The sequence below is a fragment of the Carassius gibelio genome, chromosome B25, assembly GCF_023724105.1.
Source record: "Carassius gibelio isolate Cgi1373 ecotype wild population from Czech Republic chromosome B25, carGib1.2-hapl.c, whole genome shotgun sequence".
NCBI classification, from domain to species: domain Eukaryota; kingdom Metazoa; phylum Chordata; class Actinopteri; order Cypriniformes; family Cyprinidae; genus Carassius; species Carassius gibelio.
In genome coordinates, this window is record NC_068420.1 from 11,637,641 (window position 1) to 11,652,229 (window position 14,589).

The 14,589-nt window shown below is 35.3% G+C and overlaps 2 protein-coding genes and 2 long non-coding RNA genes across 4 annotated transcripts; 2 read left to right on the forward strand and 2 right to left on the reverse strand.

Annotated features, from left to right (window-relative positions):
- Positions 1 to 1,442: 1,442 nt before the first annotated feature.
- On the reverse strand, positions 1,443 to 5,007 carry LOC128014632 (cytochrome P450 2F2). The gene is made up of 9 exons (XM_052598317.1): positions 4,796 to 5,007; positions 4,554 to 4,716; positions 3,800 to 3,952; positions 3,530 to 3,690; positions 3,227 to 3,400; positions 2,829 to 2,967; positions 2,342 to 2,529; positions 2,132 to 2,273; positions 1,443 to 2,050 (listed from the first exon to the last, which is right to left on the reverse strand). The coding sequence occupies exons 1-9, from the start codon at positions 4,955 to 4,957 to the stop codon at positions 1,857 to 1,859; spliced, it is 1,476 nt and encodes a 491-aa protein (XP_052454277.1). The 5' UTR covers positions 4,958 to 5,007; the 3' UTR covers positions 1,443 to 1,856.
- A 561-nt stretch (positions 5,008 to 5,568) lies between these two features.
- LOC128014631 (cytochrome P450 2F2-like) lies at positions 5,569 to 10,059 on the reverse strand. Its single transcript, XM_052598316.1, has 9 exons — positions 9,728 to 10,059; positions 9,404 to 9,566; positions 9,069 to 9,221; positions 8,815 to 8,975; positions 8,297 to 8,470; positions 7,648 to 7,786; positions 7,375 to 7,562; positions 7,162 to 7,303; positions 5,569 to 7,081 (listed from the first exon to the last, which is right to left on the reverse strand). Exons 1-9 carry the CDS (start codon positions 9,887 to 9,889, stop codon positions 6,888 to 6,890), a joined length of 1,476 nt encoding a protein of 491 aa, XP_052454276.1. The 5' UTR covers positions 9,890 to 10,059; the 3' UTR covers positions 5,569 to 6,887.
- Positions 10,060 to 11,986: 1,927 nt separating this feature from the next.
- On the forward strand, positions 11,987 to 13,110 carry LOC128013944 (uncharacterized). The gene is made up of 3 exons (XR_008183460.1): positions 11,987 to 12,130; positions 12,589 to 12,843; positions 13,011 to 13,110. It is a non-coding gene; the product is annotated as an uncharacterized LOC128013944 (long non-coding RNA).
- Positions 13,111 to 13,185: 75 nt separating this feature from the next.
- Positions 13,186 to 14,430, forward strand: LOC128013945 (uncharacterized). The gene is made up of 3 exons (XR_008183461.1): positions 13,186 to 13,237; positions 13,366 to 13,430; positions 13,817 to 14,430. It is a non-coding gene; the product is annotated as an uncharacterized LOC128013945 (long non-coding RNA).
- The last annotated feature ends 159 nt before the right edge of the window (positions 14,431 to 14,589 follow it).

The window sequence follows — 14,589 nt, forward strand, 5'->3', positions numbered from 1 at the left end:
CAATTTTTTTAAATAAATAAACTAAATAAATGATCAGTATAAATTCTGGGTATAACAACATTTTGTTTTATTTTTTCCCAGATTTAGGTATTAATCCTGTCACATATTTATTTATTTATTCTTTTTCTTTTTCAGTCATTCATTCATACATTTATTTATTAATTTATTTACATTTGTAAAAATATAAATATGTGACCCTGGACCACAAAACCACAAAACCACAGTCATAAGGTCAGAAGGTCATAAGGTCACAGTCACAAAACCAGTCATAAGGGTCAAGTTTTTGAAATTGAGATTTATTCATAATCTGAAAGCTCAATAAAAAAAGCTTTCCATTGATGTATGGATTGGTAGGATCAGACAATATTTGGCAGATATACAATTAATTGAATATCTGGAATCTGATGGTGCAAAAAAAGTAAAAGTTGTCCATATTATGTCCTCCTTAGTAAGATATTTTCTAATCAAACATATTAGTTTGATATATTTATGGTAGGAAGTTTACAAAATATCTTCATGGATCATGATCTTTACTCAATATCCTGATGATTTTTGGCATAAAAGAAAAATTGATAATTTTGACCCATACAGTGTATTGTTGGCTATTGATACAAATATGCCCATGCTACTTTTGACTGGTTTTGTGCTCCAAGATCACATATACATATCAGTATAAGTAAAAATAAAAAATAAAAATAAAACTTTTACCATTGCCATTATAAAAATATTAATTTCAAGAGAGATCTTCACCAAAACAAGTGTGAGGACCTGAAAGGAATTTTATTATTATATATTAGTCATGTGTCTTAAAAGAATTTGCAAACACAGACATAAATATACTATGACAATAAAATAAAGCGTACAAGCATGGACAATGTTATATTACTAACAGAGAATGACATAAAGGCCTCAGGCTTCTCAAGCCAGGCCTGCTCTTTCAGGAAGTTGACTCATGAGGAAACTTCCACTTGTGATTCTCCAAGAGCACAGAGGAGACGCTTGGGAATGATGGGAGTTCTCTGTAATTTCCCGTTACTTACCATTACTATTTAATTAGGTTTTTAAGAGCATATAAAAAAGCTTTATTGATTCTACATGCTATGACATTATTTGATAGTTTTGATGACTTTGACTGGTATTGTGGTTATGTATACAAGTGGTTTGGAGAATGAATGGAAGTCACATCACATTTACAATATCAATGCACTTTTAATGCTTTTTAATTTGTTAGTTTCTTGATAATTCTCATTAAGTTAGCTAAAGCATTTTAATTTAATGTTTTCCTTTGTGTATTCATTTAGAATTTAACTAGATATCAATTTCAAAGTGAACAGTTAAATTTTTCAGTCCAAAGGGAAGATTTTTTTCAGTTTGATTAAGTTTGTTTCACAGAACTGTATTTTTTTGCTAGTAATATCTCAAATACAGACACGAAAGCCACATTTAACAACTTGATTAGTGCTTTATTATGTTCTCCCATTAGGAAATCTTTGTACAGACTTTGCATCTTTTGGTTCCAGAAATATATTCCATTTTATTTTCCATTGTAGGCATTGACAGAGGTGATTTATGGGTAGTGTAGTTCACCAGAAATTAGGCTATTAAAAACAAGCCAGATTATATCATATATCATCACTTAAACCGTCTTGAAGTTTAGGTTTGTATGAAAAGAAAATTAATTGAATTGAAATTTTACTTCCAGAACCCACCTGTTGCTCTCCGTTACCTGTGTTGACTTCAAACGCAGCCCGATACTCATCACATACTTTTGATAACGCTACATATTTAGATATTCAAAGATTATTTGTTTATCAAATTATATCCTATATAGAGAGGCGACATATTGACATTATGATTTACTGTTTAACTGTCCCTCTATGTCTGATGTGCATTCTGTAGGGTTTGGGGGTGAGGGTGACCCCATACACTGGGGTGTAATCTGGTTCACCGGCATCTTCGGGCCACACAAACTGGAAACGGCGCAGCAGAGTGACAAAGACCAGGAAGAGCTCCATACGAGCAAGACCCTCACCGAGACACACACGAGGACCTGTAAAACACAAATGATGATGCTCACAGAAAAGGTTTGACAAGATGAAATACAAAAATGTCATATATTTTTAATGGTTACCTGTAGAGAAGGGTATAAAGGCCTCAGGCTTCTCAAACTGGCCTTGCTCATTCAAGAAGTTGGCTGGGTTGAATTCATGAGGAAATTTCCACTGGCCTTCTTCTTTTAGTACAGAAGTAAGGTTGGGAATGATCACAGTTCCCTAAACGAGGAGAAACAGTTCAAATTTGTTCTGAAATACTAAAAACTGGTTTCTGCAGGTTTCCTTACCTTTGGGATGCTGTAGCCCATCAGCTCTGTGTCTTTGGTGGTGCAGTGAAACACACTTAGCGGTACAGTGTTAGCCACTCGCTGAACCTCATGAATCACAGCCAGTGTGTACGGCATATTGTGTCTGTCTTCATACGATGCCTGATCTTTACCCTCCAGAACCTCATCGATTTCTTTTTGACATTTTGCTGGTGAGAAAACAAGGTCATGTTTGTTTAAGTTTAGAGGAGTTAGCTTTGCTAATATGCTAACACACTCCTGAAAGTTTACAACATTCAATTACAATAAGAAATGACAACAGTATCATAAATTTAGTTTAAATCGCACTTAAAAACTTTATTTGTAATCTCTGTTCAAGTGTTGCTAGTCAATGAGAAATTTTCAGGTATTGAAATTGCTTTTATCTGTAGATCTATGAGAGGTCTGTCTCCTCCTGCTCTGCCTGGTTTAAATTAAGCCAAAATCAACGTGTGCGTTTTAAACAAACCTTGAACCTCTGGGTGGTTCATGAGGTAGAGAAAAGCAGTGAGGAGGGTGTTGGACGTGGTATCAGTCCCTGCAAAGTGCAAATCCAAAATGTACACGATGAGCTGGTCTTCAGCAAAAGTGGAACCATCATTTTTTCTCTGGGGGTCAGATATTTTAAAAAAATATTTTTAATTTGAGTCTCAAACTGTGGTAAATCTGTAAACCCCCCCCCCCCCCAACACACACACACACACACACACACACACACACACACACACGCACACATAAACACACACACACACACACATTTTACATTAGAAATTATATTAATAGCATTACAATTGGCATGACGTATTTTTAGGTTCAAATCAGATTCTGAACCTTGAATCTCCAATGTGGTTTGGAAGAAACATGTACCTTATCAAGCTCATCCAGATAGCAGTCAATGAAGTCTCTCGGCTCTCCTGGGACTCTTGTGCTCTTGTGTTCGTTGAGCACACTTAAGTTCATATTTTTTAACTTCTTTAAATTATCAAATGCTTTTTTAAATGGCAGGGGCAAGATTCTTAGTAAAGGAAGAGTGTCGTATATCTGTTAGGAAAAGACATGTTTGACATTTTTGTATAATCTTATAGCAAGTAGAAAAACTTGCTATTAAGAAAAAGAAAAGAAAAAGAGAAGACTGCAATTGGCAAATGGTGTTTTGATATTAATTCTCACCACATTCCATGGTCCATTGAGGATCTTTGAAATCTCTGTAATGTACTGGACATAATGCTGAAGGAATTCATTCTTGTAATCAAAACGGGATCCGAACAGAACCAGGCCAATAACGTTTGATGCAACATTGTGGAACATATTCTGAGGACTCACAGTTCCTCCTGCACAAAAAATAATAATATTTACAGAAAAGCCATTAAAAACATTATGGCAATGTTCCTTGTCAGTTGAGTTCTCAACCAACAAAAACAATTTTTTGCATATAAATACCAGCATTTTTGTCCAAGTCAGCAACTAAATGTGAGATTTCTCCCAGAATTCTCTCTTCCATAGACTGCTTCCCAAGGCCAAAATTCCTCAGGGTCATCAGAGCAAAGCGTCGATGATCCTTCCAATGAGGGCCATCATCGGCCAATATTACACCTTAAGCAAAGTTGAGATGTTAGTTGTGGAGATTCTGTTTTGTTCCTGATACTTATATTCGATTAAATACTACAACCTAATTACCGTCCTCGAATTCGACTGATCAGCGAGATTCCAAGAACATTGAATCTCCAACAACACAATGGTATTTACTGTTTTATTACTCTGCTTGTCTTCATTTTCAGTGACTTGTTAAATATTTGTTACACTGTTAAGGCCCAGACAACTTCGTTATTGCATTATCTAGCACAGTAGTTCCCACTTCTGGTCAAAGACTTCCCCAAAAAGTAGGCTACACATTTTGGATGTTAAATTCAAATCTGTGTTTTTAGAACAGTAAAAGTCTTTTTTACTGTAGTTACAATGTTATATTGATTCATGTTTACCATAAAACACTGATAAAAGCATATTTACCCCCGCTTTATTGGAAATTGAATAGTATATGTTTATGAAAACAAATCTGAAACATTTGTGTATTTGACAAATATTGCATTTATTTTTATTTGCATTTTATTTCTGTTGTATCAAAGCAATATCACACTCATTAGACTGTGATTTTATCACTCAGCTGATATCTAGGACAGCTTGTAGTATGACTTACCTTTATTCTCCGTGAGATGATTGGTCATGCCCTTTTGAGGACGTCCTGAAAAGTCTTGAGCCTTTGTAACCAAAGCTTCCTTAATAACTTCAAAACTATTTAGAAAAACGTATGGTTTTGATCCAGTGTACAGGCTGAAGATTTTCCCATATTGTTCTGCAAACTTAAAATATTAGAAAATTATGTTACAGACAAGAACAACTGAAATGTTTAAGCATCTGATGACCAAGAGAAAGCCATACCTTTTCAAAATCCTTCAAAGGATTGGCCAAATCGATGTGAAGCAGATTCCCAAACAAAGGGAGAGGAGGAGGTCCAGGAGGAAAATTCTTTGGCCTCTGGATCCGGACGAGGAGGAAGACGAAGAAGATGCATGTCCACACAAGAATCAGAAAGCCCAGCATGCTGACTAGATGTCCAGCTGTTGTCCCTTTAGATACAATCAACTCAATCACTAGTACATCGCCTATCTGAACAAATATTATGGCTGTGTTCCAGGAAAGATAAAATGAACCCAAGCAAACAAACACTGCTCAGCATTTTGCATTTCTTTATTCACCTGGATCTAAGTTTTTTAACTCTATCTCTTTAGTATACAGGAAATCATATATCCAGATTATTATGTTTATGAGCCAAAGGACCAATTACAAAAGCAATTTTTTTTTCTATATCTGCTGATTGAATAAACCTATGCAATTTTGAATTTAATTAGTAAAATCCTTCCTTTATTCACTTTATACCTTTAATTTTAGATTTTGTCAGTGTGATGTAGTTAGTGCTGTCTAGTGGAATGTTCATGTTTAATGAAGGCACACTGCTGTTGGAAAGTTTGGGGACAGTATGGTTTTTGTTGTGTAAAATAGGAAATTAATAAGTTTATTCAACATGGATGGATTAAATTGCTCATAAGTGACAGTGAAGAAAATTTGTTGTTCTTTATAACAATGTTCATCAAAAAATCTTGAAAAAAAATTGTATCACAGTTCCACAAAACATTAATCACAAAACATCAATATTAATAATCAGTAATGTTTATTGAGCAGCAAATCAGCATATTATAATTATTTCTGAAGGATCACGTGACAATGAAGATTTATAGGTATAAATTACATAGTGAAATAATAAAGGTGTCATTGGATGCAAATTTTCCACAAGTTGATATTATTCTTTAGGGTCTTAATGAAAAGTCTATAAAATAGTTTGGATACAATTTCTCAATGGCAGTGTAAAAAACTTCTTTTTTTTACCCTGTCATAAACAGCTGTTTTCAGAATAAGCCGTTCTGTAGCATTTTCCTTTAAATGTTAATGAGCTCTGCAGACCCCGCCCCTCACTCCCAGTCACTCTCAGAGACAGAGCCGCATTCATTGTTAAACTTGCTAATTAACACATTATTAGGAAAGGTGATTTTCAATGATCGAATGATTAGCACCAAGATAGACACATGAAGGCAGATCGGGGCACATTAAAAAACAAACGTAATTCACTGCGTTCTGCAGCGGCTCAGATGTCAGGAGTAAATGACGACTGCTATTTCCATTATTACATCCAACAACAAAACACCTCAATCGCTTAGGAGACATTCTTGTCTATATCTGCTCCAGCTCTGAAACAATGGCTGACTGATGACAGCTCATTCAGGGCAGGTCTAAGGTCAGAGGGCAGTCCAGTCTGTGCTGAAACACTAGGGTCAATCAAACTATTGTGGGAGGGACCTGTCTGTGTGACATCACAAAGACAGGCATCTGAGATCAGCTCATTTGAGGAAGGGGTAAAGGCCCATTCATACAGAGAACGATAACGATAAAGATAACGGTATTAGCGTTCACACCAGCGCATGATATTGTATGTTTATTCAAAGCGCACATGCATCTGCCGCTTTAAATTCTCAAGCTCATTACAGCAGGATTGATTCTGATTGGCTGCCAATGTTTTTATCATTCATCAGAAAACAAATCGTCTGAAAGTGATTCCAACAATATCGTTTCTCTGTGCCTTTATCGTTAAAGTTGTGTTGTGGACTAGTTTTTAATATTGAGAATGAATTTTAGAACTATATCTCTATCGTTATCTTTATAGTTATTGTCCTTGGTGTGAAAGGGCCTTAAAGGTTTTAATAGATAAAAAAAAAAAACCTGGGTGTATTTATTGTATTATGTATTATTTTCACCATTATAGGGTCGTTGTGTACACACACACTGCCAACACACATTTCAGTTCAAACTACTTGTAAAGTGCATGTAGCATCCGATGACCCATTTAAAACATTATTTTAAATTGTTAAAGTATTTCACAATATTACCACATCATTTAAACATAAATCTGTCAGAATCATCAGAATCTGACTGTCTCTCTGCGTCTGATGTGCATTCTGTAGGGTTTGGGGGTGAGGGTGACCCCATACACTGGGGTGTAATCTGGTTCTCCCGCATCATCTGGCCACACAAACTGGAATCGGCGCAGCAGAGTGACCATGATCAGGAAGAGCTCCATACGTGCAAGACCCTCACCGAGACACACACGAGGACCTGTACAAGCCACGTGCATATATGATTTACAAAACACGCTCAAGCTAAACCTACACATGTTTCTGATTCTGAACCGTTACCTGCAGAAAAAGGCAGAAAGGCCTCAGGCTTCTCAAACTGGCCTTGCTCATTCAGGAAGTTGGCTGGGTTGAATTCATGAGGAAACTTCCACTGGCCTTCTTCTTTTAGTACAGAAGTGAGGTTAGGAATAACAAAGGTTCCCTAGAGAAGAAAAAGTCACAACATTATGATTTTAAAAGCGTAAAACTCTCTTTATATGGAGGTTTCCTCACCTTTGGGATGCTGTAGCCCATCAGCTCTGTGTCTTTGGTGGTGCAGTGAAACACACTTAGCGGTACAGTGTTAGCCACTCGCTGAACCTCATGAATCACAGCCAGTGTGTACGGCATATTGTGTCTGTCTTCATACGATGCCTGATCTTTACCCTCCAGAACCTCATCGATCTCTTTTTGACATCTCTCTGGTGAAATAAAAAGTTGTGTTTAAGTTTAAGGATTAAGTTTAATCTTATTAATAGAAATTTTCTGATAAACCAAAACACAGACCTTGAACCTCTGGATGGTTCATGAGATACAGAAAAGCAGTGAGGAGAGTGTTGGACGTGGTATCCGTCCCTGCAAAGTGCAAATCCAGAAGGTACCGGATAAGATAGGCTTCAGAAAATGAGGAACCATCGTTTCTTCTCTGGTGAAGTTAAAATAACTAATGATTAGAGATAAGTACTACCATCTAAATCAATTAAACATACTAGAGAATACTAGAAAAAATACTAAAGATGATGGTCGATAACCGATAAATATTATAAACTTTATATTGTTTTGTTTAAATAAATTAAAAATAGAAACAATCATTTTAAACACTACAATTAAATTTAGACATTGCAACATTATAATGTACAATATTTGTTTTTAAACTGGCTGAAGATTACATTTAAAAGTTTAACAATAATTCAATTTATTTAATTGTATTATTAGCATTTAAACCGATCATTTATTTTCATTTTATGACTGGTAACCAATAAATAGTGAATATGAAAATTCTATTCTGTTTTTTTTTTCAAATAAATTACAAATACTACAAACAACTAATACTGATAAATTAAGAAAATCTCTAATATACACGACAACTGATATCATAACAATATAGTGCATTCCTAAAAAATACCATCACAGATGCACACACACACACACACACCTTATCAAGCTCATCCAAATAACAGTCAATGAAGTCTCTTGGCTCTCCTGGGACTCTTGTATTTTTGTGCTCATTGATCAGTTGTGCGATCATTTCTCTGGCCTTGGTGGCATTTGTGAAGGCCTTCTTGAAGGGCAAAGGCAGACATCTCACCATAGGAAATGTATCATATATCTGCAAAACAAAATGTGTATATATATATATATATATATAGGGCAAAGGCAGACATCTCACCATAGGAAATGTATCGTATATCTGCAAAACAAAATGTGTGTATATATATATATATATATATATATATATATATATATATATATATATATATATATATATATATATATATATATATATATATATATATATATATATTTATATATAGGGAATTTCCATAACCCTAACTATAAAATAAAATCTAAAGTGCTTTCAGACTTATGCAGTTCTCTATATGTCTACATAATATGTTTTTTTAATAGCTTTGAATATAATCATTTAAAAGACAAACTGATAAAATGTCTCACCATGGCCCATGGCCCATTGGCAAACTTTGCATTCTCTGTATAGAGCTGAATGAAAAGCTTGAGGAATTCATCCTCATAATCATAACGAGACCCAAACAAAACAATGCAGATTACATTTGACGCAGCATTGTGGAACATAGTCTGAGGGTCAAAGGAGCTTCCTGCACAGACAAAATGTACATTGATCTGAATCTCAAGTCAAAATCTACATTTTTGAGTGAACAGGTATGTAACAAAAATAAGCACATTATTACCAACTCTTTTTTCCAGTTTGGCAATAATGTGAGAAACCTCTCCCAGAATTCTCTCCTCCATTGACTGCTTCCCCAGGCCAAAGTTCCTCAGGGTCATCAGAGCAAAGCGTCTGTGTTCTTTCCAACTGGGGCCATAGTCAGACAAAATGACACCTGCAAAAATCTGTAAATGTCATTTATTGGCCTTAATTATACTAAGTGTAATATCGGACAAGGCAGAAAATTGCTCTTTGGACTACAGAAAAGAGACAGAGTGAACAAGTTTACAAGGATATTGATTAACTGTAGTCTGTACAGAGGTACAAGAGTGAAGGTTCGTTTGCAAGTTAATTTACCGCCTTCTTTTGTAACATGGTTGACCATGAGATCCTGCGGTCGTCCTGCAAAGTCCACAGCCTTAGTAAGAAGAGCTTCCTTCAAAACCTCAAAACCATTAAGAACCACCCAAGGTTTAGTTCCCAGGTACAAGCTGTAAACTTTCCCATAGCGATCTGCAAGCTAAAATGCTTATCATTAAAACATTAGACTGCTTGCAGTTCAAAACATCACCATATTTTTCAATGCAATAAGCATTTTTGGAATATTGCAAGGATATTCTTTTTTTTTTCAAGATTTAACATTAGCTATCGATAAAGTGTTTAAAGAATGCAATACTGTACCCTCTCAAAGTCGTTCAAAGGATTGTTGATGTTTAGCTCCAACAAATTCCCGAATAATGGCAGGGGACGAGGTCCTGGAGGGAAGTTCTTAGGCCTCTGGATCTGGATGAAGAGGAACAGGAGGAAGATGCACATCCACACCAGTATCAGAAAGCCCAGCATACTGACTGATGTAGCTCGGTAAAGTTGGCAAGATATTCACAGATTCGACTTTTCCGGATCAATAAATCATGAGCAAAAAGTTTTTTTTTTTTTTTTTTTACTTTACAGTTCGCAGTGATGTAGAAAAAAAGCAACAAGCTACCTTTCCTCTGCTCTTTAAAAAATACACAGATCTCAGTGAGCTGGCTTCTGACAGTCAAGTCCGAAGGGACCGTGTGCAAAGTGCGAAACCCGAAAAATATTACTAATAAAATACTCAATTACTTCACATTAACACGCTGTAGTGTCATCAAATGATTATTTAAAATGAAAATATTATTGCCTTCATTGTTATAGGACAAAATTTATATAAAAACCATAACAATTATGCAAAAGCAACTGATTCAGCAGGAGAGCAGTGATTTGTTACAGAAAAGTTATTAATGATTTTTAATAATAAAAAGATCATAAAAGTATGCCATAACGATATCTTTATGAATACGTTTTGTAGTACAGCAGGCAGGAGAGCAGTGATGTTTGAACTGAATTTGGTGAAGGTACAGTGTGTTACATTTGACTCTTCTATGAACTGTAATCTTTAGTTCTTTCCATAGATTATTCTATTTTGCACTTTGCAGACGGTCCCTTTAGTTATTTTCCTCAGACACCGGCGCATTGAAATCCGTGTATTTTGTACAGAGCGGAGTAAAGGTTGCTTTGAGGAAAACACGCTTGTAGTTCGTTTTCTAGATCACTACGAAAGAAATGAGTAGTCAATTGTATATTAAAAAAACGTTTTGCTCGTGATTTATTGATCCAGAAAAGTCAAATCTGTGAATATCTTGCCAACTTTACTGAACTATAAAGTTCAGCTGTAAACTATCTATCTATCTATCTATCTATCTATCTATCTGCAATTTGACTATGCAACGGGTAAAATATATATTGAACATGTCACAATTTTTCTCAGTAAATATATTTAAAAAGGTGATGTGGACATTAGTTTTTCTTTGTATGAATGGATTACTTTGGTTGTTACCAACATCTGGTGAAAATTTAAAGAAGTTAAAAAATTAAGTTCTGTGTAATAAAGTGGAATGACCCAGGGGAAAAAGTATTGAACACATAAAGAAAGGGAGGAGCAAAAAAGCATGGAAAGCCAAGACACCAGCAGACATATCTCAGTGATTAAAACTCAGTCCTGCCCCTTGTCAGTGGAAATTAATATTAGTTTGTTCACTCCCAACTGACGGCCTATACAAAGATGTCTCATTACCAACGTGTCACACAGGAAACATTTCATGATGGGTAAAAGCAAAGAGCTCTCTTTTAAGACCTTCACAACTTTATTGTTACAAAACATACTGATGGCATTGGTTACAGAGGGATTTCTATACTTCTGAATGTTCCAGTGAGCATTTTTGGGGCCATAATCCAGAAGTGGAAAGAACATAATTTCACCATAAACACGCAACGACCAAGTGCTCCTCACAAGATTTCTGACCGAGCAGTGAAAATAATAATCAGAAGAGTTTTCTAAGAGCCAAGAACCACTTGTGGAGAGCTTCAGAAAGACCTGGAATCAGCAGGTACAAGTAATGGACTCGACCGCCGTGGCCTGTATACACGCTCACCATGCAAGGCTCTACTGCTGAAGAAAAAGCATGTTGAAGCTTCTTTAAAGTTTGCTGCACAACATTTAGACAAGCCTGTGAAATACTGGGAGAATTGAGTCTGGTCCGATGAGACCAAAATTAAACTCTTTGGATGCCATAATACAAACCATGGTTGGAGGTCAAACGGCACCCAACATCACCTCAAAAACATAATTGTAGCACTGGCAAAATTCATATAATTGAAGGAACGATGATGAAGATGAAATAAGGGTGGACATTTCAGCATTATCCCAAACACACAAGAAAATTCATTTGGTTTCAGAGAAAGAAAGTAAAGCTGCTTAAATCCAATAGAAAATCTATGGAAAGAACTAAAGATTTAGTTCATAGAAGAGGCAAATGCACTCTAAAAAACGCTGGGTTGTTTTTTCAACCCAACTGCTGGGTTGAGGCCGTTGGATAGGACTTTGGGATGTTTTAACCCAAGTTTGGGTTGAAAATAACTCTCTTTTTTAACCCAGCGGAGTGGGTTGAGGACGCGGACGTGAAGGAGAGCACGCACGTCACGTTAAAATCGTACGTCTACAGTGCAAGCAGCCGCCATTTTCTCAGCGTGATAGAAGCGAGAAGCGAGTGAAAGACTATGGTAAGTAACGTTAAATATTCAAACTGTAAAGTTATCTTTTATTGTTTACCCGGTTGTATGAAAGGCGGAAGGTTTTATGAAAGGCGGAAACAAAGGAGCTTAACGTTATATATATATAAAAAAAACGGACGCGGTTTTCGCCTCGGACACGGAGGTCTTAACTGCCTCATGTAACGTTACTGAACGGAGGATGTAACGTACTTTTAATATAACGTCTGTGAATGTATTTTGTCATATTTACATAAGATTTTACATTATCTGTTCTCTTTGAGGCGTTAACAGACGGTTATGGTCACGGTTACGCTCATGTGAATTTGTCTTTTTTTTTTTTCGCGGTTAAACTGAATGTATGTTTGTCTCCTAAAGGAAACGGCATTGTGTAGTAAAGACTAGCATAATTATTTTGAGGCTGTTGAAGTGGTAACTGTTAAAAGTATGTTTTACATGTAATATTTCAGACTTGTCCAGCTCCTGTCTTCATTGTCCTCGCGCTGAGAGTTAAAGACACAGAAGCTGTTTGTGTGAGGAGTCACAGACCTGTGTGAGGATGAGGAGGAGGTGTTCTTCTGAAGAGAGGGACAGACGGTTTAAGGAGAGTAAACTTCAGAATAACATCAAGTTATCTTTATTTTTACTAAGACTAAAATAATGTGTGTGTTTTTTTTAGATGTTGAAATCCAGAGACAAGATAACTTCATTCTTTTGAGACTGATGTAAGGTAAATTATTATTACTTTTTTTTTTTTTTTTTAGAAAATTAATGTTTCTGTTGTGTCCTGCCTGTTAACTTCACATTTTGATGCAAAAACAGTGTGATTTTTATATATGTATGTATGTATATGTTAATATTTTATTGAAACCATTGATGCCCCTCTTTGCAGAACTCAAACTAACTGGAGTTAAGGACACACAAGTCTGCTTGTGTGAGGAGGTGGTTTTCTCAGCTTCTTCTGAAGAGAGGGAAAGATCGTATAAGGCAAGTAAACTTCATAATTTCATGTTATCAGTTGTTGTTTTTTTTACTAAGAGTAAAATAATGTTTGTTTTTTGTTTTTGTAGATGTTAAAAGCAAGAGACATGGGAGAGCATCATTCCTTTGAGATTTTATGTAAGTTATTTTTAGAAAATAAATTTTTCTGTTGTCTCCTGCCGGTTTACTTCACATTTTGATGCAACAACAGTGTGATTACGTGCTCATTTCATTAAAACCATTGATGTCTGTGTTTTTTATTGCAGAACTCAAACCAACTTTGGAGTTGTCTGATTTGGAGAGTCATTATTCTTGGTCTTCGCTCTTAGAGGTAAAGTTCACACAAAAAAATCATTTACTTGCCCTCAAGTCATTCCGAACCTATAAGACTTTTGTCTGTCTTTACAACATAAATTAATATATTTTTAGTTCTCTCATAATATTTGTTAATCCATTTATAGTTTAGATAATCAGTATTTTCAAGCTTCATAAATATAGAGTTATTGTAGAAGTAAATTCTGATATTTATATATGAATACATCTTAAATTATATGATAGCAAACATGTATGTTCAAAATAAAATACTGGTCTCCCAGACCAGCAATGGAGGACACAAAAAGAGAATATTAAATATATTCATACGGATGTGAATACACCTCTACCTGAAAATGGATAGTTTAATTAAATGTTTAATTTTTTCAAATGTGTTTCTCTTAGGCCACTGATGAAGAACAGGCGGTGACTGGGATGAATGCTGGTCAGAGAGGAGAATCTTCTTTCCCCTAAACAGCGGTGGTTTTAAAGGAGGACGCTGCCCTGGATGATGTAGAAGATGTCACATGCTGTGCTGATGGGGTTTCTTCATGACTACATCAGTTATGCTAAAGAGATCATGAAAATTGACCGTGATGCATGATCTGTATTCATGGACTATGAAACAAACTGTAAGTGTATAATTTGTTAAAAAAAAAAAAAGTTAAATGCTTTTTCTGTGTTGTTTAGTAGAAAAGTTTACACTCTGTCATTCATACACCTGCTCACATTCTTTCTCACACACACACACACACACACACACACACACACACATGCGTCTGTTAAATGTTGTAATATCAAAGTTAATGTTGTGATTTATTTGTGTACTGTCATGCCAGAATAGTTGGGAAAAAACCTAACTAATTGTACATTTATTGTATGTGTTTTCGTATATTTTTATACAATATATACAATTGAACAAAGTCCAATTTGATCTTAAGTTATATTCATCAAATGTTCAATGCTTTGTTTATGAACTCTGTAGCTGTTAATGCCATCCTTTTCTGCATTTCTTCTAACATGTTAGTTTTGTCTTGTTTTTAATAAATATTTTCCTTTTGGTAATTATTATTTGTGTGTAAAAGTGATATTTAAAATGAACTACATTTGTAGGTTTAATGCCTAGCTCAATTTGGGTTAATTTTAACGTAGAAATGCATCGTTTCCCCACATGGCTG